This window comes from Falco peregrinus, chromosome 7, assembly GCF_023634155.1.
Source record: "Falco peregrinus isolate bFalPer1 chromosome 7, bFalPer1.pri, whole genome shotgun sequence".
In the NCBI taxonomy this organism is placed as follows: domain Eukaryota; kingdom Metazoa; phylum Chordata; class Aves; order Falconiformes; family Falconidae; genus Falco; species Falco peregrinus.
In genome coordinates this window covers 14491721-14518163 of record NC_073727.1, presented here as the reverse complement: position 1 = coordinate 14518163, position 26443 = coordinate 14491721, and the positions used below count along the sequence as shown (strand labels likewise).

The 26443-nt window shown below is 42.4% G+C and overlaps 1 protein-coding gene across 3 annotated transcripts in view; it reads right to left on the bottom strand.

Annotated features, from left to right (window-relative positions):
* The window catches only part of CLIC5 (chloride intracellular channel 5), a 93865-nt gene that overhangs the window by 54118 nt on the left and 13304 nt on the right, over positions 1–26443 (bottom strand). The window contains exon 1 of one of the 3 annotated variants that reach the window (XM_027789220.2): positions 4531–4878. The exons of the other annotated variants lie outside the window; for them this stretch is intronic. Coding sequence (XP_027645021.1) covers positions 4531–4593 — 63 coding nt within the window. The 5' untranslated portion in view covers positions 4594–4878. Of the gene's footprint in view, positions 1–4530; positions 4879–26443 lie in introns of those variants that run through there. 3 annotated transcript variants of the gene reach the window in all.

The following is a 26443-nucleotide window of genomic DNA, read 5'->3' as shown; positions in this document are numbered from 1 at the left end:
CAGTTCACCAAAATCCAAACCAGGGTTAGTTTGAAATCACTTTTCAGCAGAGATAACTTTTTTAAAAAAAATCCAGAAAACGCACAAAAAGAAATCCAAGAATGCCTAAAAAGAAATTTTGCACCTCCCTGGGATAATTTCTGGGATAACTGTGTCCAAAGGAGAGGAGAAGGCAGCTACACCCTCCCAAGAGCAGCAGCTCCTGGGCTTTTGATGGAGCACACTACCTCAGGATGACTTGCTTTGTCCTGGACAGCCAGGCTCTCTCACTGACCAATTCATTCAGGGGTATACATTTGGTGCCAAATCTTGCCATCACTTTTAAACGTACTCCTAAACAGACACCTAAAACTCCCCGAAATGAAACCATCAGAGATGACAAAGGGCTCACAGGTTCCTTGTGTGTCTATTTGCTGTTCCAGGGGACTGCGAGCGTCCCAGGACTAACCTCTTTGTGATAATCCTCTGACAAGAAATGACTGCAAGGGGCTCTACCAATACTTTGATGCTGCTAGTCCTTGAATCTTACCTTGGCTGGTACCATCTCCCTGAGACGGTGCAAATATACCATCATTGTGTTTGGTCTACACAACGCTCAGCTCCCGATGGAAGGAACAGGCTGAGAGCACTGGGTGCCGTTGGGCCTTTAAGTCTTCAGCTGGCAGACAGGAATATGTACAATGTCTGACTCAGCAAGTGTGGAAGCTCAAGGCCTTTGAGGGGTCTCTCTTGCTTCTTATGCCTGCAAGCACCTTCACGTTTTCTCTAGATGGGTGTTGGGTGTGACTGTGGTTAAACGCTTTGTGAAGTAAAACCTTACACCTTTCAAGCAAAAGCTCTTGCACACCTGAGCTGATGAACTTATTCAGAATATTACTCACTCAATACCACAATGACTTGACTCCTTCCAGGAATAACTGCCTGCCAGCTCACCACACATTCTCCTACCACGATGATGGTACTACTGCCTTCTCATTGTCAGAAATAAAGATTAAAGTATATCTTGTTGTACAGTGTTTCTAAAGCAGGACAATTTTTAAAACGAAATGTACTTTGGACCACTTCTGTGGTTTGATTGCTTTGTTTTTCCTGCACATATTCTGAGCAATGTAAATAGACAGTCTTGCCTTTATCATGTTTTGTTTTTCCTTGTATACAACCTATCTCCCTTCAAATTAACATTCTAGATATTACGCATTGCTCTAATTCTGAAATGCAAGGAATATATGTCCAAACACCTGTTTCCACTGCAAAGAAATAAGCCATAAAAGTTCTGTGATCCTCCCATGTGGATTTTAATAGTCTGTATGTAAAAAAAGAGCACCATTTCAGTTTAGTCATTACATTCAAGTACACAGGTGCAAGATTGTCAGGAAAAGCTAAATATACCTTCCATCAGGGTGTCATTTGTACAGAAGCACTTTGCTTCTCCAGCACACAAAGAATTACAATGAACCTGAGTTACAACAAGCTGGGTTAAGCACACAGCAAGCACTGCCTCCTGATGCTCACCTCCCCAAGGCTGCTGCTGCTGCTGCTGCTGCTGCTGCTGCTGCTGCTGCCAGTGTCTCGCGCTACCGCGTATCAAGCCTTTGGCTCTGGCAGCTTCTTCTGATTCCTTGTCAAACAAGTTTAGAGAGGGGATTGCTGCTGGAGAGTTTCAGTGTTCACAAAAGGCCTGCTTACACAAACGGCAGGGCTGATTAAGGTGGCACCACCTCCCCAGCAGACCTCACCGTTCCTCAGCTCTGCCTGTTGTCACACCATCAGTCTGCTTGTGGCCTGCCCCACATTTGGCAGGGAAGCAGTGGTGGTGGGGAGCTACTCTCAATCGAGCATCTGGCAAGAACAAACACTCGTTCACAAAAAAAATATCTCACAGATCCAGGTTAGGGCACTGCTGAAATCAATGGGGATGATAACAAAAAGGTGTGATAACCGCTTAACCTGTCTCTGCCGTAACCGTTCAGCTAGCTGTGTCCTGGTGCTGCCCAGCCTATCTGCTTAGCTCAGGAGATAGCTAACCTGCATTAGGTTACAGCACAGCTCTTTTGTTTACAATTGTCTCCCTACTTGCCTTTCTAAGGCTCCTGCTCTCCTGGTTGTTAAATAGGAAAGGGAAATAGAGCAACTGTGTAACACCCACTTTTTTTAACCCAAGACAGAAACTGCTTTTATTAGAGACTGTATGGTTGGTGAAAAGCAGCCCTTTCTGGTTTATTTGTGTTTGTGGAAGATAAGATTTTCTGCCAGGCCACATCTACTGCCCCACATTTTTCTCACCCATCTCGGCATCTTCTGGCTCTGTGTTCATTTAAGGATGAGGGACAGCTTCCTCAAGAAAAGTATTAGCTCCAACAAAATCAAATGATGAAATGCTTATTGACCCCAACATCAGAACTTGCCTCAAGTGTGGTCCGGTATATTTCGATTTGCCACTTTTTCCAGTATCTCATCCAAAAGTTGCCACCTTTCTGTTCTTTCCAGCCTTCAAACAGACAGAGAAAGTGCTATCTCCTTTGTAGATTCTCTTCTGGATCAGCCTTCCTGTTTATCTTCCCTTATGGATATCCTATTCTTTTAGATTTCATGCTCCAGAAAAGTTTTCACCTGTTCACATTTCTCTTAAATCTCCTATTTTTCAGCTTCTAGGTCATCTCTCATTTGCATGTTCTTCTCTTTTTTATTTTCCAACTTCTGAGCTGTATAATTCCGTACTCTGGCTACATGCTTTAATATACAACTTTTTAGACTTTCAGTTAAATTAATGGCACCATTCCAAAACATCAAGGTCTGCAGTTTTTCAACCTAAATGGAAAGTCTCCAGGAAGATACCAATTAATTCTTTTGCTCCAGTTCTACAAATTATGAGTTTTATGTGAGAGTCTCTATGCAATTCTGTAACATGCATTATGCAGGAAGTCACATTACTAAAAATGTTCTTTCTGGAGTTATAAATCTTTAGGTGATGGCATGGCTGAATTCAATACAGTGCAAATTTTTTCCAGTACCTTATGCATCCAGAACTTCCCACAATGAATCTGGGCAATGACCTTCACTTTTACAGCTGATACAGCCAAAGAACAATACGTATCACAAACATCCATATCAGCCTCTATAAAATAGTGTGGGCACTAAAACAAATCAGTAGCTAAAGGTTTGCGTTGCAGAATACATTTGTGATGACAAAGGGCCAAACAATCTAACAAACACTAACCTATTCCTCCATTAAACTCACTTTGGTAGAAAGAACTTGTGAGAGGCAAGGTATCTGGATGTATGGACCCATGCAGGTCCTTTCTGATACGTGAAGCTCTGCACAAAGGATCTACTGGGCATTTATAAACCAGAAATCCTTGTAAAATCTGCTTGCTAAGGACAAAGACCTCGATGCTGGCTCAGTCAGAAAGGCTGCACCTGAACTGACTGGTTTTGGAAGACACATGAAGTGGCCATGTATACACATCACGGATATGGCTGACATTTCAACTTACAGCCCAAAATATCCATCAGGGAGTACAAAACAATTATATACCTTCAACGTGACAGAAGGGAGGGGCTGGAATTTTCTTTCCCAATCAGTCAGTACTCTGTTTGCAAAGGGTTTGATGTAACTCCCGCATATTAATAATAGTCCTATTGATTTCCAGGGATCATTTAGGCTCGGAGAAACCAAACACCTGCATTTTACATAGGCATAGTGGATTTCAGCCTCGACATATGTAGAGGCTTTGAAACATGCTCTGAACATCAAAAAATCTGGGTCTTCACTAGGACGATTCTGCCTAAAGTTTGCTATTAGTAAAGTTGTATGTGTAATGGGTTTTAAACTGTGCAACTGATTTTAATGGTAAGATTTTCACAGCCCAAGACCAACAGATGTACCCAATTTGAAACATGCTGAAATCCTACCATATAGCAGGTGCACTTATTTTTCTATATTTTCATTAAATCAGTTTACGTTCTCAGTTACCCTTGTATAAAATCAGAAGGAGCTTTGGGCTGAGTAAACAGAGGAAAAACTGATTTAATTTACAATTTTTTAGGGGAAAAAAAAAGTACTGCAGGAAATAATCAGAGGACTGGCAGCTTATCTCACTCCTTTTTGTTTAATGATCCATTAGTGTTTCAGACCTGACAGCCTCTGCCCAGGTACCACATCATGGTACCACTCAGCCCTTCATGCTCGCTTCCCAAAAATGGAGAAGGAAGTCAGGATTCTTGGTGAAAAACCTCAAGTCTAAAGCTTCAAATCTAAAGTTAGGACACAGTACATTGCAGGCAGCAGACTAATAACAGGACAAACTCATGAAGAGAGAAATAACAGTGAAATACAGGAACTCTCTCCCTCCACAACATTACCTAATTGTAATGACACGAAGAAGAAAGCAGTGTGAATGTGTGTGCAAGAGATAGCAGGCTGTCAAAGCACCGCTTCCACTCAGCGCCAGAAAATTAAAGTTTGATTATGCAGTAGAAGCCGAGCTGATTCGAGAGTCACACCAGTGTCCAGTTCACAGTGCAACTTACCTTCACAAAGAGCTCAATTTCAGGGTCCCTTCCTTCCCCATTAGCAGCAACAGAGTCTGTCATTTTCCACCCCCAAGGCTACCAGCTGATCTCCTGCTAGTAAGTGGCAAAAGGAGCTTTCAACTGCACGGTGGGTGGGTTTCCCTTCCAAACAGCTCTGACAAAGCACTTAAAACATCATTTGTAATGATAAAGCTCAAAACCAGCAAAGAAAACAAGTTTGCAGGTTAATAAATAAATAATAACAACAACAAAAAAAAAAAAAGAAAAAAAGGCAGGCAGCAGAGAGAGAAGCAGTCCCTGTTACGGTTTGTGGTTCTTCAGAGCAACAAGTGCTGCTGTGCTCTGGTACAGTATCCTCATCTGTCAGAGCTGCAGTTCTCACTGCCTGCCCAAAATAGCCCAGAGTATAAAAAAAGAGGGTGGGGTTAACTCACAGGGGAGGAGACAAGCTCCTGGTACCTACGGCAGGATCAGTCTCTGAGCAAATAATTCTGCTCTTCCCCTGTTTTCAGCATTTCTGTTCCCTCCCTTATTCTACAGCTGGGAGCACCAGCAACAGGGGAGGAGGGAAGGTCTACAGCAGGCTGGGTTCATTGCTTTCAGGAACAGGGATGTTTTTTCCTTCTTTTCTGAAGGGTGTTTGTCCTGCTTCTAGCTGTTCAAAATCCTAGTAACTGCTAAGAAAGGTAAGGACAAAAGAGCCTAATTTCCTTACCCTGCACATTGGCTGTTGGGTCGGTGCATGAAGTGCAGCAAAGCAGAGCTCTGCCTCTGCGAAAACCCCTGGGTGTGTGGCACGAAGCGGTACAGAAGCCAAAACTGAATACTCTAAGGTGAGAAAAGCACCTGTGGTGCCACCACTCCCAATGGCGTCAGGAGCAGAGGAAGGAGATGGCGCTATGCAGGAGAACAAAGAGCCTCAGGGCCCTGGGAAAATAAAATATTTGGGTGCCCTAACTATCTCTCAGCATATCCCTCAGGGTGCTGGTTGTAGAGGGGAGACAGGAGAGCGATAATATGCTGGGGTCGAGTATGGAAGAAACCTTCTGAGGGCCTCAGCCTGCTATTGACATACTGTTGTCATTTACACTCCCTTCCTTTGCCCTGCATTCCTTGCATGACTCAGAGGTCACCACGCCAGGACCCTAAGCGAGAGGTGGCACACGGAAAGGCCTGACACAGCCAAAAGGCATGGAGAAAGGAAGGCTGACACTGGAGGGGAGAGCAGATGAACGCCAAGGGGTTTGGAGCGACCTCCTCCTCATTGCCATCATTGCCTGGGGGGACTTTGCGCCCTCCTGCCCTTGGGAAGTCCCTTCCTGCGCCTCTGCCCCCTCACCCTCTGCTCCCCTTTCGGGGCGGCCACAGCTCCGGCTCACAGGCTCTCGGCAGCCCGCACTGCCAGGCACGAGCCGTTTTACCTTCCCCTTTTGACAGAGGGAGGCCTTTGGGGTATGATATTGACAGGATCAAACACTTGTCTTTCCTGAAAGTGCTCTTAACTGTGTGCTTTCATGATGATCTCCAGTCCCCTCCCGTGACCCCTAGGCGTTTGACACAGGTCCAGAGCAGCAGCAGCCAACACCTCCGCGTCTTTGGGTAAGCTCTACAGGAATTCCCCACAACAGCTGCTTCATATGCACTCCATGAAGCACTGAAATGGTTAACAAGTAAATCTCATTATCCTCTTGCAACTGTAATTACAACATAATCAACATTATAATTAGCGTAAAAGTGTGGTTGTGGTTTTTAGATCTAATTAGCACTCATTCAAATGACTGGAAGGTTAACTATAAGAAAATTAAGTGTTATTACTCCTTTGATTTCGAATTTTTACATGTAATTTTTGGATTCGGCATATTAATCACCAAACATTTATAGTATAATTATTCTTAGGCCTACCGGCAAACTTCCAAGGACATGGGCTAAGTGTACTTATATGTGGCAGAAAGAATCATTGCATTGTAATTATATATTACAGTTACAAAAGTCTGCCAAAAGCATAAGTGTAGTCATTGTATCTCTAAAATGCATCCCTAAATAATGTGTTATCACCTATAGAATTATAAGCTTTTGGTTTTGCTGAAAATTTGTTTTGCCTTAGCACCTCATGTGACAACATAATTTCCCTTTAATGAGGGCTCCTGGAAACAACGGGAAATGGGTCATCTTGAGTGAGGTTACCTGTAGCCTCATTGAAAACAGTTTTGACATAGGCAAGTGCTTTGAACAATTTATATCACAGGAACATATATATCAGCTCTGGAAGAGAAAATACTGCCAGCTATGAGAACAGTAAGGAGGTAATACCACCAGTGCTAAACCAAAATGTTTAAAGAAAATCAGCATTCAAGACATCGGCACTTACAAGATGTGATGTATGTGACCTATTTAGATGTCTATTTTCAAATGAAAAAACGTGCCCTAGAAGTGACTACTTTTTTCCACTGGCAATAAAAGAAGCCCAGGATAACAAGCTCAGATAAAGACGTTATAATGGTCAGACAAATCCTGCTGTAATTATTAAGTCAAAAGAAATTTGTGGCTTTAGTGCCTAATTTCTATGCACGTGTCCTCTCCAACTTCAGGAGTTGTGCATGCCTTGCTTTTCTGAGAGTTAAACTCTAGACGCAGCGATTTCAGTAGAGACTCAACATGTCAAAACATTTAAATCCTTCCTTCCCAACTGTCTGGGTTTAGTGGTGTATTATAATTAGTTCGCAAGATGATGATTATTGTGCCGAGGCTCAGCACAGCAGAAGGGAAGCTGTGCAATACAGAGAAAGGGAGCTAAGATGCCCTGAAGCCATGTCCATCCCAAACCAGATGCAGGAACTACTGCAGGAATGAGCTGGACCCCATCTGGGTCAAGATGCTCCTGGGCAGCAGTGCCCCTGGAAGGTCCCTTCTCCATCTGCTTTTACCCATGAGGTACCACCTTGCACTCCTTCCCTGCCCCAGGATTCATACAAGGTGCTCACAGGCTACAGAAGCTGAAGTGTGAATACCACACATCTGGTATTCCAGCTGTGCTTTTAGGTATCCACAGAGAGAAAAACCCAGCCCACCCCCCCAAAAAAATGATTTTCAAAAATCTCCCTGTAGAACCCCCAGAAGAGAACATGCAAACCAGAGTCCTTGTTCATATAAATATGTGTTTTTCTAAATAGATTCTGAAAGCTGGATTTAAGATAAATGTTGTAGGAGGCAATATATGCACTACTTCAGGAATCTATTCATGCATTTACTGCTTTGCTGTCATATAAAACTGACTTATCACTTACATCTGGGTGGAAGCTCTTTGACTATAATGGGGTTTATTGCCTACACAGCTCTGCTTTGTGTTATGAAATTAGCTCCTTCTTCAGCCAAATTAAGGGTAAGATACTGATAAATAATTAGTACACTCTCATTTTACTGCAAAGAATGAGTCGCTTAGTTTGGCCTATCATTTTCTCACAAGTCAGAAGTAGCAGAGGCTTTGAGTTACGTACAAGAACCTTAGACACTGAATTATGAACTCTTCATAAGCCAAGTCATTATAGTTTGAGGTTTATGAGATATATAAATGAATATGAGCACGTCATCCCATTAATAAAAGAAGAGGACAGCTTCAGAAAAGGGACTGCCACATCTCCACATAAGACCTCTATTGTAGGTGAACTCTGACGCACTATCAGCTTTCACAAGCCTGATCCAAGCTTCAGTTCCAGCAAAGATTTGTCCCGAGGGGGTGAATCAGAGGCCAAGCATCCAGAATGTAATTCTATCATGGAGTTCTACAGCAGACTGCTAAGTTACCAAGAAGGATCAGGGTATGCAGCCCATCCGTCCCCCGGTGCTCCCTTGGTGCTGCCACCCAGCTCACTCTGTGAGAGCAGGGCACAACAAGCTTTATATGACCCAGGTAACAGTATTCATGTTGGGAATAAACTTCCATTATGGATGAAAAGAAGTAAAATCTTGGTGTGGCTGCAGTAAATGTTATTTGGGGCTATGATTTTACCTGGGATTATTTAACTGCTTAGTTGCCTAATAAAACACAACTAAGCAGCAACCAGGTACTAAACCAGTGTGTTTGAATGGGTTATGAAAATATATCTTCTGGGGACAGTTCTGAACTACTGGTAATTTGCAGCTGCATTTTTTGCATGCTAGTAGCTTCAATAAGCTACTTATTTAACAAGTTCACCAATGCAAGGAATCAACCCACTAATTTTCATTTCCTTTTGAATTACAACGCATCACTATCAAGTTTTGTTTGATCTTCAGAAACATAAAAAGGCATTTGTCTCAGATATTTGGGGTCAGACTGCATGTTTCCCTCCCCAAATGTACAAAACATGCAAGGATGTACAAAGCTCTTCTCATCAGCCTCATGCTGAGGTTGTGTGAGCAGATATTTTTCCTCAACAATGCCTCAGAACATGTTGGTTTGATGGCAGAACTGTGATTTTTTTCCTTCTTAGAAAATGTCTCACACTCAAGTGCATGGAACAAAAGACAAGAAGTGATACAACAGGTATACAACCTGAATGTCCAGAGAAATGGGATGGGATGGCAAAACCTAGGCCAGAAAACTTTGCATTCATTAAGTGGCAAATTTATGACAGCCCACTCTGTATTCAGCCTCCAGACATTATGAATCCAACACAGACATAATATCAAGCTCTCCTTTACCTTATTGTGAAAATGCATTATTTTAGCTCTAAAGGTCTCTGGATGAAACTGAACAGAAGGGCAGATCACTAGAATCAGCTCAGACAGGAGATTTGCAAAGTAAGTTCTAGTCCAAAAGCATGACATTATTTTTATATATAATTATATATAATATATATTATTTTATGTATATTTTATATAGATTTTATATATAATCATGTTTTCACATGGATACAGTATACACATGGATCAAACTTTGCTGTAACATTAATAATCATTAACACCTTCAACAGAAAAACTCACTGCCATTCAGTGTGAAGAGGAATTTCATTATGGATAATTATCTCAGCACTCATGCTGAGACAGTCACAGCTACCCATTCATAAGGAAGTGGCACTTAAAAGGTACAAAATCATCTCCTAATGCTGCATTCAGTAGAGAGGCTTCTAGAGGGCAGTAGTTTATTTATTTTACTATCATTCCAAAACTGTCATTTCAATTAAAAACAAAAGATACTTCCTAACAGGACTGAGACTGCTCTGGAAAGCGGTACTGTAGGGGATACAATAGAGAGCATTACAGATTGTCCCAACCTGTGCGCTATACGGATAACGTAGCTGATGAAAGGAGGAATGTAGATACCCTCAGCCCTTTCTTTTCAAAATAAATTCTCCATAATGTTAAAGCATGATGCAGAAAAGCAACACCAGGTGAGTGTGATGTCCCTGTTACTGTCGACTCACAACTGTCATAGAACTAAAATTACATGACTTTACTTAGAAATCTGCAATGGAGTAAGTAATGCATGCCTTTTGTTTTAACTTACAAGTGTTCTTAGTGCAAGTTCCCATTTAGTTTATTTCTGTTCATTTCTTAGTATGCTTCTTGTCATAAATTAAATCTAAATTAGGACTTAAGCATGTACATGCAAACTAGGATTAAATTCCCCAAGCAACAGGCCAGCGCATAACACGCTACTCCAATCCCAATTTGTGAATTACTATTTACAGGTAGTGTTCAAAATGGCATGTACAACTCCTGTGGATCTCAGGCTAGTTTCAATTCTCCTCAGTAAGTAAGGCCCAAAGAGTGCATGATTGCTGCTGATTTCATTGGATACATTTGTGTTTCACTCTGCTGTTTAGCAAACAATTTGGCTGAAAGCAGAAATTACTTTCTATATTTTGAGGCACATTATTTCTAAAAGATGAAGCCTTCAACAACTCAGTTTGAAATTACTTGTGACTCAGACTAGTTCCCATGGGTTCAGATGCTGGCATCAGTGACATTTAGCTGTGCCACATGAAGCCATGAACTACCTGCGCAGCAGGTCACACGCACAGATCTGCAGAGTGGATTACAGGATCCTCTGTGGTGTACCTACTGTTTGGCTTAAGGACCTCTGGCTTTTGGCTCCCTGATAAACCCATGCTTGTTCAGTGTGAAATAGCAGAGATCAGCATCTTTACATCTCTCTCTAAGGCAGCAAAGTTTAACCTCTGCGTACATCATCAATGGCAGTGCTGTACACCTGGGTTAATGCAGCTGGCTGACCTTGAGCTTTACAGTGAACTGTAGAACTCTTCCACTCTCCTTAGAAAATTGCCCTCATACATTTTTCATTTCACCTTTTGGTACTTCTGTGATAAAGTTTCCACAAAGTTTGCCAGTGAACAAGCTCACTTTCCTTAGCGCATCACCTTGAGCTGTTATTAAATGAATAGTGAGTTGTTTGGGGTTTTTTTCCTTCCTTCTTCAACATAAGAGTTCAACCTCTTCAAGCACCTGATGTTGACTTGGTGATATCTCATTTTAGTTTTTCTTTACTTGATGACCCTTTTCACTGCAGAGTTAATGCAGACAACCAGGATCAATCAAAGTAGTATGGTTAGTTAAGCACAGATGTGAACCTTCTTCTGCAACTACAATTTCACGTTAGTAGATTTTTGCTGGTGATCACCATGCACAGGTTATTAGGATTTCAGAGACCACGTTCCCCACCCTGAAGTGAAAGACGGTGGTGGCACTGCTGAAAGAAGAGCTTAGCTTGAGACTGAAAATAAATCTTAGTGTGAAATGTAGCTCTGATCAGTCTGAAGGTCTTCTTTAGTCTGAGGGTCTTCTTTAAGTTTGTCTGAATTGGGAATACTAGGCAGTCTAACTAGAAAGATGTAAGATTTTTTTCGTCCTAAATGGAAGATTTTCCAAAAAGTTTTCATCTTTTCCTGAAATCACAAAATTTTCACAGAGTATGTAGCAGGTATCACTTCTGTAAGGAAGGTGTGGGCCCTTGGTCACTGGCTGCAATACCTAGAAGCAACCTCATAGATCACTGAAGTGTAAAAGCCCAGAGACATCTTTGCATTCTTGCTGCTCTGACCTTGGAGACAACTATGACACAATTTTGTAAAAAATGGACTTTTCCTGGGAGGCCTACATCAGTTAGAAAAGTGCTAATGAGATATGGAGCCTTTTACTCATTATTAGCAATTTCTACCCATTCCTAGCCAAGCAGCAAGTGAGAGCTGATGCCAGACTAATTAATAAGTACATATAACGGTATCTCATGATGTTGAGTGAAAGCCTAAATACCCTGCGGAGGATGGCACCAATAAGAGACTCTCAGGTTATCTCTTAGCTACACATTAACACAGAAAATTGACTTCCCGAGAGGAAAGGCAAAGAGCTCAGAAGGGTGAAGTTAGGTGCGCTGTAAGGACTGACGCCTCTCAGCTCTGTATCTTGACCAGGTGGAAGCCACTGTGTGGGAGTTTCTACACCTCTGCTCATGCTGGGTCTCCTGACCAGAAAAAGACTTCCATCTGCAGAACTACCAAACCAACATCCTCTGCAATTATCTCATTTGCCATTAGAGATCTCTCAAGTAAAATAATAAATTAAAAGGTAATCAAGCGTTCTTCTGAAAGGGAAAATGGCTAGGCAGCTGTAAGTGACCTTTTCAGAAAATCAAGTACATAAAACCAAAATGGAAGGCAAATTAGCCAAGTCATCTGTCAGTCTTGCAAGATATTATAAACTTTGCAGTGTATTATTATAAAGCAAAAGAAAATTAAAATACTGTAACTAAAATAAAAAGGAATCCACTCATGCAAATTTCATAAATTATGAAGCAAAGCTTCATAAAATCAAAGAGGACAACTCAGAGCAACTGGAATTAGTAGATGAGGGAATAGGTTACTATTAATAGGGCTGATACTGCCACCTATTTTTAAGACTTTCTAATGCTTTCCCTCCTTATACCTTGTCTTCAGTTCAATGTAACTTTTGCCAGACCTTAAAAGGGGAGCTCTTCAACACAGGTGACTACCTTCTTTATTCATCCAAGGCACTTCAGGCACCCAAAGGTTTATCTGGCAATGCAGTCAACCACTGAAGTCACTGTTCTGCCAAGGTCCACAGTTCAAAACAGAGGAAGACAGGCAAAACTCGAAAAGGAACAGAAATGCAAGGAAGTGACCCGATTTCCTCAGGATCAACAGCAAGGCTGAGAATAGACTCCTGAACTCCTCAATGCCAGCTGAGCCAAAACATTGTCAAAGAAAAACACGTTTGTTTTTTCCAAGTGTTCAGAACTCCATCGTCGCAGAGTATGCTCCCCATACAGGTGATTACCTGAGTATATATACGAGTACAACATCACTGTACACAAAACCACAGATATGTTGCAGGCACACTCCCAAAAACATTCCACCAGCCCACCTGTCACACCCTGCTCAGAAAACCTGCTCAGAAAATCTGGCCTTCAGTTTGTGTCTTTTTGTGTGTGTGTGTGGTTTTTATTAAGCAGAGTTTGGTTACTTCCCCCATGAGTCACACAGTCCAGTGCGTGTCTTTACTTGACAAGTTAATTGTTAAGTGGAATTAAGAAGCAGAATGTTCTTTGGTCACATACTTGCAGGGACTTGGAGAACATGGTCTCCTCCCTCGCTGGCAGTTGTGGAGGTAATGCCAGGGCAGCTGTGCTGCTTGCTGGGCTTATATACCAGGGCTATTTTTAGCTGTTATCAGCAGCGGTGTGCAGGGCCAATCAGCGCCCGATGACTGCAAGAAACTCTGCTCTGTCCAAACTTCATTCTCTGCAATCTCACAGGGAGGAGCCATCTGACTGTGAATTTGCTGCTTTAAACTTCTGCTGTTTGTTATATGGGTTCATTAACGCATGGCAAGCTGCCAGCACACCAAAGTACGTGAACAGTTAGGACCACGATGAAGTTACTGATTCAACAGATAAGCACTCTGCCTACATTTGGTGAAAATAAGTAAATTTGAGGCGCCTCATAAGTATGCAATCCTGCAGTATGAGATACATATAAAACAGTCTATGTGGTTTTAACAAAGGTGGTTTTTTTATGTCACCTTGTAACTATGCACTATGTAACTGGAAACCACTTACTGCTGATTATTTACAAATCCATGTGCTCACCAAAGAAAAGGAAGACTGGTGCCTCTTCAAAATAGGCTACATGATGTATAAGAAACTTTTGATACTGGATCTTTGTTCACCATATTCATTTAGTGTCTTTTCACAGAAATATGACCTTGTAGCAACTTTAGGCTTTGAGAAATTGATAGTGGGGTTAAAATGTTCATAGATCTCCAGAGCAACATTAGATGCCCTGGGGTATCCTGCCTCCAGCTGTTGCTTTTCACCAGATCAGACGTCTTACACCTTACAGCAGCTGAATCACTTTCCCAGCTGAGAAAGCTGCTCTTTCTCAGATGGTGCCTGGTCAGATTTATCAGGTGACCAGAGTTCACCATTAGTTGATCTACAACCTCCAAGACTGACCTCCAAGAAATTTAGACTGCATGAATTCCTCAAGACAATCTATGTTGGGTCCTGGGGTGTTTAATTCAAATAGATTGTCTCTGAGGTTTTTGAACTTCCCTTTCTAGCCAAAGTAAGAATTACTTCTTCTCCATATTCAGCTTTTATTCCACCACAGGAACAAAAAACCAAGAAACTGAGACCAACGTTCAAGAAATTTTCTAACAATCATTAAAACAGACTTCATAAATTTTACGCAGATGAATCCCCAAACCCAAACAACCTTCAAACTACATGTACAGACAATGCATCAAAATAACTTGAGTAATATCCTGTCTGTACTGAATCAGAGCAATTCTATTAATTTAAGTATGGCTTACGTTTTCAGCCTACTACATTTTGGCCTACAGTGTGCTACTGCTTAGAAATCTCCCTGAAATCTCATCAAGGCCCACTGAGCAGACAGCATATTAACCATGATCCACAATGAATCACTTGATTAAAAATACTTGCCCTATAGCCCTTCATCATAGTCATGTGAACTGACAAGTTGAGTTCTCTTTAGTCCCCAAAATGACAAACAATGAGACTGAAACATTAGATAATGAAATTAAAATATAGCAACTGGTTTATAGAATCATAGAATCATTTAGGTTGGAAAATACTTTTGAGATCATGAAGTTCAGCCGTTAACCCAGGACTGCGAAGTCACCACTAAGCCATGCCTCTAAGCACCGCTTCTATGCATTTTTTAAACACCTCCAGGGACGGTGATTCCACCACCTCCATGGGCAGCCCGTTGCAGTGCTTGACAACTCTTTCCATGAAGAAATTTTTCCTCATATCCAATCTAAACCTCCCCTGGCATAACTTGAGGCCATTTCTTCTTGTCCTGTCACTTGTTATCTGGGAGAAGAAACCAACCCCCCACCAGCCTACAATCCCCTCTCAGGCAGCTGTAGAGAGCGATAAGGTCCCCCCTGAGCCTCCTCTTCCCCAGGCTGAACCCCCCCAGGTCCCTCAGCCGCTCCTCATCAGCCCTGTGCCCCAGCCCCTGCCCCAGCCCCTGCCCGGCTCTGGACACGCTCCAGCCCCTCCACGTCCCCCTGCAGTGAGGGGCCCAAAGCTGAACACAGGGGTCCAGGGGCGGCCTCACCGGTGCCCAGCGCAGGGGGACGGGCATTGCCCTGCTCCTGATGGCCACACTCTTTCGGATACCAGCCAGGATGCTGATGGCCACCTGGGCCACCTGGGCACACAGCTGGCTCATGCCCAGCTGGCTGCTGACCAGCACCCCCAGGCCCTTTCCCACCAGGCACCTTCCCAGCCCCCTGCCCCCAGCCTGTAGCGCTGCCTGGGGTGGCTGTGACCCAGGGGCAGGACCCGGCACTGAGCCTGGTCGAACCTCATACAGTTGGCCTTGGTCCATCAGTCCAGCCTTCCCAGACCTCCCTCCACAGCCTTCCTACATGCAAGCAGACCAACACCACCACCCCAGCTTGGTGTCCCCTGCAAACTGACTGAGGGTGCACTCAATCCCCTCATCCAGATCATCAATAAAGATATGGAGTCTGAATCAAAGCTGTGTTATGTTCAGGTACATATTACAGATGTATTTCCTAGGGATTTAAATACTCTTGCTTAGCAATTGTCTCAGTGGCTGCAGCATCCTTCTGCCTCAGAATGATTTTATTTTGTCCTTGTTGTGCAGCACTCCTTTCCTTCCCTTGGTAAATAAAGACCCGTAACGATACAATCAAGCAGCAACATTTGTCCTCATGCTGCACATCACACCCTGGCTTGCCAGTGTTCTGCTTCATTCCTCCCAACTGTCCTCCCATCTTCTCCACCGATAGCAAAGACAATAGCAAAATCCCTACTTAAATTGGTATTGAGTTTTACTATAGCAGGTAATATATTACGGAATTTAACAAACCCATAGTGAAAGTCCATAGTTAAAGCATGGGCAATTGAGGTTTAATAATGAGATATATAGGCTGTATTCTATCTAGCGGTCCCAGTGCTGAGCCCTGGGGAACACTGCTTGTGACTGGGCGCCAGCTGCATGTAGCTCCATCCACCACCTCTCTTTCGGCTCAGCCATCCAGCCAGCTTTTAACTCAGCATAGGGTGCACCCACCCGAGCCATGAGCAGCCAGTTTCTCCAGGAGATGCTGTGGGAGACAGTGTCAAAGGCTTTAATAATCTCCAGGTAGACAGCATCCACAGCCTTTCCCTCATCCACTAGGCAGATCATCTTGTCATAGAAGGAGATCAGGTTTGTCAAGCAGGACCTGCCTGTCATAACCCCATGCTGGCTGGGCCTGATCCCCTGGTTGTCCTGTACATGCTGTGTGATGGCGCTCAGGATGAGCTGCTCTATAACCTTCCTTGGCACCAAGGTCAGGCTGACAGGCCTGTAGTTCCCCGGATCCTCCATCTGGCCTTTCTTGTAGACAAGTGTCACATTGGCTAACCTTCAGTCTGCTGGCATCTGCCAGTTTGCCCAGACAGTTGATAGAAGATGGAGAGCGGCTTGGTGAGCTCCTCCGCCAGCTCCTTCAGTACCCTCAGATGAATCCCATCTGGCCCCATAGACTTGTGCACATGGAAGTGGAGCAGCAGGTCACTAACTGTTTCCTCCCAGACAGTGGGGACTTGCTTCTGTTCCTCCTCATCTCTATCTTCCAGCTGTGGGTACCCTGAAGAAAGCTGGTCTTGCTATTAAAGACTGAGGCAAAGAAAGCACTAAGCATCTCAGCCTTTTCCTCATCCTTTGTGGCAACGCTCCCTGCCACACCCAATAAAGGATACAGATTATCCTTGGCCTTCCTTTTGTTTCTAATGATTTGTAAAAACATGTTTTTTACATCCTTTACAGCAGTGGCCAGCCCGAGTTCTGCTGCGCTTTCACCTCTCCGATCCGCACCCTGCACAGCCTCACAACACCCCTGCGGCCCCCCAGAGCTGCCTGCCCCCTCTGCCAGCGGTGGAAACTCTCCCTTTCCCCGAGTTCCAGCCCAAGCTCCCTGCTCAGCCAGGCCTCCTCCTCCCCCACCGCTCATCTTTGCCTTTCGCCGTTCAGAATTCCTCCCTGAGGAACGCCCGGCCTGCCTGGAGCCCGGGCCCTGCAGGGCTGCCTCCCCAGGGGCTCTGTCACCCGGCCCCTGCACAGGCCAGCGCCGGCCCCCTGGCAGCACAAGGCAGCCGTTCTGCTGAGCCCCCTCCTCACTGCTCTGAGAAATGAAAACTCCTGTCATCCGGCGATCGCTGTGCCACAGACGCCCTCCAACCCCCACATCACCCACCAGTCCGTCCCTGTTTGCCCGTGGCAGGCTCCGTGGGGCATCTCCCCTGGCTGGCTCGCTGACCAGCTGGGTCAGGCAGTTATCCTCCGCCTGCTCCGGGAACCTCCTGGAACGTTCCCTCTTCGCCGTGGTGTATTTCCAGCGGCCATCCGGTAGGTTGAAGTCCCCCACAAGAACAAGAGCTAGCAATCATGAGACAAACTAAGTAATTCCTTATAGTTTCATACCTCATGTCTAAATTTATCCATGATTTCCCTATATGATAACATTTTAAATTAGTTCTCTATCTTCATAAAGCAAAGGATGGGCATTTTAGTGTTGTCCATTGAGCTTCCCTGAACTTAAACACTATGACTCTTCTTTAAAGGTTCATCAGCTTATAAAAAAAAGTCCTGCTTTCTATTCTTCCTTTTCTCAAAGCACTGAAGTATTTAAATACAAACATAATTTTATTAATTTAAAATGATTGAGAAAAATGTGAATTAAAGTTCTTATATGCTACAACATTAGGCAGGTGATTTATACATGTTATGGATAAGCATCAGAGCATTCAGCATGCTGCAGTGCTGAGCCCTTGGATATTTTGTTTTTTAAACAACTGGGATATGAGTGTAGCCTTCATTCTTAATAGGCCTTCTTGAAGGCCTGTGGAAAAGCCCATGATATGTACAAGAAAGGTAACCTCCCATGCCTGAATCAGTGTGATATTGAAAAAAAAAAACAACCAAAACCAAAACCTGTTAGAACAATAAGTCTGCTCTATAAAAATCAGGATTCTTGAATTATTTTCTCCAGTGCTTATCTGGAAATTTCCTAGCTAATAGACAAATTATAGATAATGTTAATATTTAATATAAATATTATATAAAAATAAATTTAAATATTAAATAAAATATAAAAATATACATAGAAAAATTAGGAAGGATTTCTAATTACGTTAAAAATAAGAAACTATTTAAATTCTTTCTCCTGGTTTTCCTGTTTAATGAGGACTTCTCAGTATTACACAGACACCTCCCTGACGAGTCACGTGCCATTTCTGGCTAACAGAGACCCTCTCACAACAAGGGGCCACCAAAGTACCAGTATTAGAGACAAGGATGCACTATACTTCTGCAGCAAGTATAGATGCGGGCAAGTATATAAAACCCTTCCACTGGCCAGATTTTTAATCAAATACATTTTAAAATAAATCCAAAACCAGTACAAATAGATGTGAGCAGAGGTCATAAGAGAGATTAAATACCTATCTATTCCGATGCAAAGCTTCCACTCCTTCCATTTGCTTCTCAGCCAGTCCTCAAGCTACAGGGATACAGTGTGGAGCTTCAGATGCCAAGATTTCCCAAAGAGCAGTAACAGACAAGTGAACAGCCTCACCTAAATGTCAGTCACGGATTCAGAGAAGCCCTCTGAAGCTGTTGAACTTCAAATTCACGACCGGTACCTGTGAGCACTCTTAAGGCCAACAGGACCATGGAAATTCTGTCTCACTGGTGCTCTGCAGGCAGACTAGGAGACATTACAATGTTGTTAGAAAAACATTCTTGTTGCTGAAAGGAAAACAGGTGTCAGGATAAGAGAAAAACTGAGTGGAACAATGAAATTAATGAAGCTTTTTCTGACTGACTCTAATATCTATTTATCTCAGGACATTTCACCTCAAATAGAATGATGTACTTAATGAAACAAATGTAGCTATCTTAAACAAGGAAGTTTTTAAAAGAATCTTTTTTGCTGCTTGTTTAGTCTAGCTATAAATGTAGATGCAGCCTGAGACAGGATGTAGCTGTGGAAAAAAGGCACCTTTGTGGAAAGAAGATTTGTGCAGAAGAGGATTACTATGACAAGTAGCAGAAATGGAGACAAAAAGGATTGGCTGGTTAAGCCCAAAAACATCTTGGGATATCTAAGCCTAAACTGATTTTTAAAAGTGCTAAATGAAAGAATGAATGCTGATGGACCATGCTGGCACAAGAACAAGGATGTGTTGCCTGCACATGAAAAAGTGTCAATTGGAAATTAGAGCAAGGTGTCAAATCAGCAGAGCAATGATGTTCTGGAACAGATTTCCAAAATTATAATAATTATTTAACTTATTTTTTAGATAGACCTAGATCAGTTTATGAATTATGTATTATATGATGAGGCTGTCTGTGACGTTAAAGGACTCTATTTCATGTCCCAAAAGGTCACCTCCAGTCCCATGAACTTTTTTCAGATTACCAGGAACCCCCCAAAAATCATCTCAGTGAGTGTACAGATTTTTACCTTCCTGTGCCTCATTTTTTACAGACATACAAGCAGCACAATACTGTTTTTATCTCGGGAGATGTATTCTCAAGTTTTACTTCAGTAACACTTGTAGACTGCTTTGAGGTGACTGCATGGAGGCTGCAACAGAAAATCAATTAACATGTGAATCAAAATCCTGGTTTCAAATACTGCTTGCCTGTACCAAAACCAGAGCTCTGCGCTAACCAATTCACTTCTCATCTATTCCTAATTGTATAATTACAAATTCATGAAGGTCACTGATGTCTTACAACAATATCAGAGATGTAGTAACAGTAAAACGTCAATCATAATTGTATTAGTAATTGATATGAAAAGGATCACCTAGAGATCTAAATAGAAAAATCACACCTGCGGAAAAAAATCAATGACTCATTTTAGAGTAACATGATGCCTCATTTTTTTTTCTTTTTTCCACAGAATGTAATTTCATACAAGTTCGTACCATTTGCCATTAAGCACCTGTAAATATTTAAAAAATTGCCACTGACACAGAAAAATATTCAGGTGTTCCTTTCCAGCCACAATCACAGTGTATGAGAGGACACTGAAAATACTTCTAAATGGACCACTTAATACAGCTGCAGAACAGTGGAAAATAAAGGAAATTTTATTTTCACAATTAAAATCTTAAGCTGTGTTTGAAATGGTACCTAGGAATTCATATCTAGTAAATTCAGCTAGCTTTTGTATTCTACTGTGCTGTCTAAAATAAGAAGTAACTATAAAACAAATACAGTTGAAAGAAACATATACGGGGATTGCTGTTAAAAAAAGGATAAAGGTTGACTGAAGTTAAAGAAAGAGCACTGGTTCTCAGTCTTGGAAAGATAATAAAATGCATCAGTTTATCTAAGTTATACTGTTCAGTGAACAACCAAGCAGTCCAGTCTTGCTGCGTTCATTCACTACTGCATTTCAGTTGTTGCTGAGTGTGGCCACTGAAAGTGGAAAAGGAAAATTAAATAGCTTGAAAAAAAATCAGTCTGAAGTTTGTTTCCAGATGTCCATTACCAGAATTAACTTTCAGTTGAATCTAGCAATACAAGCTTTGTATTTAAGCTGTCACTGGTGGCATTCAGTTTATTCAACTTCAAGTGACCATGCCACTGTGTTCAGTGAAAGTTTATAGCTTGATTCAGTTGCCTAAATCTAGATACCCAGCAGCACTTGAGAGGCCTTGGACAGCTGAGGAAATCTGTAAACATATATGAAAATATGTAAATATAGATGAAATCTATGGGAGACCTGTGACCTTCTGCAGAGGCAGCTGGAGGCCAGGAAGGGAGACTTAAGATGTCTAAAACAGCACCAGATGCCTATGGCTAGAAAACCAAATTATGCCTCTACTTGATACAATGAATAGAGTCTACTGAACAACTAACCTCACCCTGCAGCTGATGCCTACCTACACTTGCCCACGTGAATTAACATCCCACTGCACGGTATCAACTGCAGACGATAGCCTAGACATCCTACAGAGATGTCGCTAATAGCTTGCAGACACAGCTTCAATTGTGTGAGCCAAATCCAACCCTTGGTATCTGAAGAAAACAAAGCACAGCAGAAAAGCGGCTTTCCTCTTGCAGATTACAAAATCATTTACATATATCGTCACCAGTTGCTCTGCAGGGATTATCTATTATTTTTTGTTTGTAAAACATCTGCCACAGTAGAGCTGCTTTTTAGGTACTTCTGCATTAAACAATTAAAAATACTAAAAATCCCTCTATATTGGACAGAAACCATTTAACAGCTGACAGTACTGCTACACAGGTAAGTTTTCAGGGCCAGCAAAGAAGTAATCAATTCACATATCCAAACATTTTCCTCTCCTAAAATGTAGGAGCTGAGATGTTTCAAAAGAAAAGAATAATCCAAGCTGGGATAACAGTCTTCTTTTCAGAACATCAAAGAAGGAGTCACAAAAAGGAAAATACAAGGAAAAGACATAAGTCAATAAATCCTGGTTTAACTTTCTCTCAGTTTGACCTACGTATTTACATTGTACTTGCTATTGCTGCAATCACTGGGCAGTAACAATTTCCTAGACAATACGGGTCCATACTTTGAAGCTGTTGCTATGCTACTGTGCTCTACCAGCCGTGGTCGCTGCCAGAGCCAAAAGCTGAAGGTGGCACGGGAGTGTCAGCTGAAAATTGATTCATGGACCTTTCTGGAGGCAGAAAAGGTGCATGAGCAAGGCACAGACTCAGCAGAGGTCAGAAGAAAGACCTTTTACCCTTTGTATCCAAAAGATTAAGCAAACCGCTATGCCCTGCTGCTAAAGCACACATTCTGTTCATGACTGATAGTTGGGGAACTGGACATTATCTGTAATAGAACGGCCGTTTGCTAATCTTTTCACACATGCACACAGAGTAATTCAGATAAGCATAAATTAAGCTATGAAGAGACCCACAAGACAGCTTTTGTCCTCAGAAATACGGGTGACATAACTACTAGATTTGTATGTTAAAAGATTACCAGTCTCCTACCTGTGATATGGTGCAGGTGGAAGCCATAAACCTGTGTTGTGTCTGGACGGCGTGGTGAGGAGGGGTTACAGGTCTATCTCTGTTTTCTGAGTTAGTAGAGCAAAAGCTCTGGTGATGGTATCCTTCACACCGGATTTATATCAGAGCAGTTGTCTGGCTCTAAACCCATACTGTTACCAGTGATGGGAGATCACAGTCTGATCATATCATGAAGAGAAACCTAACGCCCTTGAAGTCAAATGGCAGGCGCAAACCGTGCCATAGTACTGTATTACAGCTGCTTCCAAACAGGCGGTTTGGAATAAATGCTTGAGACCATTACGGAAGCATTTATTGGGAAAACACCAGGGCTAGAAGATGAACTTTGTAATCTTGAACAAAATGTTAAAGGGTGCATAAATACGTTAAAATACAGCAGATAAAGTGTCCTGAATAGACAGCTGGATAGATGATGAATTAAAGAAGCACTTGCTGTAGTAATTTTTATTTTCACTGCTACATAGACTACCTGTACCAGAAAATCAGAGCTTAAGAAATATATAAATTACCTGAAGAGATATTGGAAACAGTAAAAAAAAAACCACCACCCCCAAAAAAACCAACCAACCAACCAACAACAACAAAGAACAACCACCACAACACACCAAACCACCCAAGCTTTAGAAATGAGGACTCAAGCATGAGGGAAACCTGAGGGAATTTAATTTTTTTAGTCTATGAAAGCAAAGACTGTGGGAAATTTGCTATCTGCCTTCTAACATATAAAGGACCAACCTATTAAAAAGAAAATCAGCATAATTCAGAGCAATAGAATTTTAATAAAGGAAAATAATTAAGCACTGACAGAGACTAATTGGTGTAGAGTGCTGAATCTGCATCACTGAATGTTTTCAAAGCATCATCTGTGGAGGGATAGTCTAGATAAGACTGAGAGCAGGAGGACACATCTTATCACTTGATATTCCAGGCCTGTATTTCTATACTTCATTGTAACTGTAAACTACCTTAATTAGACTATTTGCAGCAAAACCCACCCATTAATTTCATTAAAATTACCAAAAAGGGTATCACGTTAGGATATTGGCTCTCCATTAGTCATTTCTTGCCATGCACATGTTAACTTCAGCATGTTGCATCTTGGTCTGTAAATCTGCCAGAACTGGAAAACTCTGAAAACAGGTTTTGGATCTTTTCCTTGCTGAAGTTACTCAGTTAACACTATTTAAAAGATGGATTATGAATCACTTAACCTTTTCCTAAGCTTATGCGTAAGACCAAAATAATATTTGTTTACTTGCTTATTTACAAATTTAATCCTTATAAAAATATTTCTACAAATATTTTTTAAAGCTAAAATGTCATAAAAAGCCAAATTACTATAATTTTAGGTAGATGTAGAGAGTTACACCTGCCACTGGCTTCAGCCAGAACTTCTTTTATTATCTGCAAACTTAGTGGAGAAGATACGGTTTAACACCAGCCTTATGTGCTGTATTGGAGTCAATTAAAAGACTATCTTTTCTTGCATTGCTAAAAAATATTTGGATAGCCAATTTCTTTTGCAGATATCTACCACATCAAAATTGCAAGCACAGTTGTTTTACTCTGTCGACTATGAGTGTAGTAAGAAATAAGTGGTTGAAAATTTGAAAAATTGATACTCTCATTAATATTGCTATCCACCTCTTTATTTGAAACACCCTGCATGGCTTCCTACCATGAAATGTTCATCTGTGCCAGGTACTCTTTTACTTTTCATCTGCGTCTCACAAAATGTTCAGGGCTGCTCAGCAAAGCATCAGCATAACCACTAACTTGAGACAGGACATCCACATGATTACATTAAGATCTGTTTCTGCTCTTCTCAAATAATACATGCTAAAAACTACCTATGTCCTGTAACTTTCTGTTCTAAACCATTAATACACATTTTTAAAGAGAACTTTCTCAACAGATACAAATATGCTCCACAAAACAGAAAAAACAGCTCAATGATGTCCTGGTTTCAGCTGTGATAGAGTTAATTTTCTTCTCAGTAGCTACTGCAATGCTTGGGGTGTGTGTATATCTCTCACAGGACTGGAGAGATGATGGTGGTTAATTGGGATGTATTGGTGAGAAAGTGTGGTACCTGGCAATGACGTAGATAGTATGGAATAAGGGTTGGATACTGCCCTGGTTTTGGCTAGGCTAATTTTCTTCCTAAGAGCTGGCCCAGCGCTGTGTTTTGGACTGAGCATGAGAACCACGCTGATAACACAGGGATGGCTCAGTTGTTGCTCAGTCGTGCTCACCCTAAGCCAAGGGCTTTCCAGTTCCCCACGCTCTGCCAGCGAGGGGGCACAAGGAGCCGGGAGGGAGCAGAGCCAGGACAGCTGCCCCGAGCTGGCCAAAGGGATATTCCATAGACAGACCGTCACACCCAGTATATAAACTGGGGGAGCTGGGCGGGAGGGGCTGATCGCTGCTCGGGGACTGGATGGCATTGCTCAGCGGGTGGTGAGCAACTGTATTGGTACCACTTGTCCTTCTTGGGTTTTATTCCTCTCTTTCTCTCTCTGTGCCCCCCCCCCCCCCCCTTCATTACAGTTGTTATTTATGCTTTCATTCTTTTGTTTTAATTTCATGGGCTTTATCTTTTTCCAATTCTTTCCCCAATCCCACCCAGGCAGGCAAGAGCAAGCAGCCCTGTGGTACTTGATTGTCAGCTGGGGTTAAACCATTAGAGCCCTTTTTGGCACCCAACGTGGAGCACAGAGGGTTGAGGTAACAACAGATCTGACCAGAGCATGTTAAAACAACTTTGTTATAAGCATTCATTGTAGTGGTGTAATAGTCACGTTGATTTTTTTGCTCTCAGAGTTGTTGTGCTTGTTCTGAGTTAGGTTAAGTCACACCTTGCAGCATGATTTCCCTGTTGTGCTGTTTATCATCTCTGGGTCCTGGGTCAAGGTTATCATTCTGTTGTACTTTGTAATACTGCTTTGTGATTATGACAGGTCGTGAAACTAATCTGGTCTGTGTACTCAGCGCTGGTGTCACCTCAGTACTTCAGGAGCCATCTATTGGGAATTATTAATAATTACACCTTTTAACTTTTCTCAGAGAAGCAACCTAAGGAAGAGACATCTTTCTACATCTTCCCCTTCTCCTCCAGGCTAGTCAAGAGTAGCATTTGAGATTTTTGAAAAATTTTAATACTCTTGGGATACTGAAACCAGCCTGGTCCTATTGCTAGGAGCCAGCACGTAGCTGAAAGTGGTTCATATCTTTTTTAGGGTTAAGCATCTGTGACTACTCCAACCCCTGCAACAGGCACTGTGGCTATTTCAGACCCTGGCAATGGGTGAGGCAGAGGACCAATCCATGCTGGTACCAGCCACCCCTATACAGAAGAAATGGATATGAAAGACAGCTGATTTAGTAAAAGAGGATGAAGCGGGGCCACCACAAGAACAGGAGGAAGAGGCAGAAGAAGCAGTAACCACTCGATCCCTATCCCCGAGTGAGCTGCAGGATATGCACAAATATATCGGCCATCTTCCAATGTGAGCACGTTACCACCTGGCTGCTCTTAAGCTGGGATAACAGGGCTAGGAGACTGGAATTAGAAAGTATGGAAGCCACGCTGCTGGGATCACTTTCTAGGGAAGGGGGCATTGCCAAGGCAATTGGAAAAGGGACACAAGTCCCCAGCCTCTGGAGGTGACTCCTGTCAAGGGTGAAGGAAAGGTATCTCTTCAAGGAAGGCATTACATGTCACCCAGGCAAGCCAACCACCATGGAGAGTGCTGTCCACTACCTGAAGGAATTAGCTGTGCTAGACATGATTTATGATGATCTGAACAACACACAGCCACCCACAGATCCAGATGAAGACAAATGCACATGACCCATGTGGCGGAAATTTCTATGGTGTGCACCACCATCATATGCCAACTCATGGGCAGTAATGAGCTGGAAGGGACAAAGCAGCAGCAACAGTGGATGAAGTGGTTTGCCAACTCTGAGAGTACGAAGACAACACCTCTTCCTCCCTCATCTTGGCTGTGGAGAAACTGGTCCAGCAACTCGACAAGTATAGATCTTACTCCCCATCTTGTACAGACCACATCTCAGCTATTAACAGTAAGTGTCCTTTTGCTCAAGAGAGAGGATAAAGAGGGTGCACACCATGGGGTACAATGTGGTTTTACCTGTGGGACCACGGAGAGGATGTGAGGAAGTGTGATATGCAAAACCTACCCCAACCCTAGAGGCACGGATATGTGAATTGCTGGGGGAAAAGTCTGGGTTATTCCTGCCTCAGGCAAAAAAAAAAAAAAAAAAAAAAGGGAGTGCTTTTGCTCAAGGACCTGGGT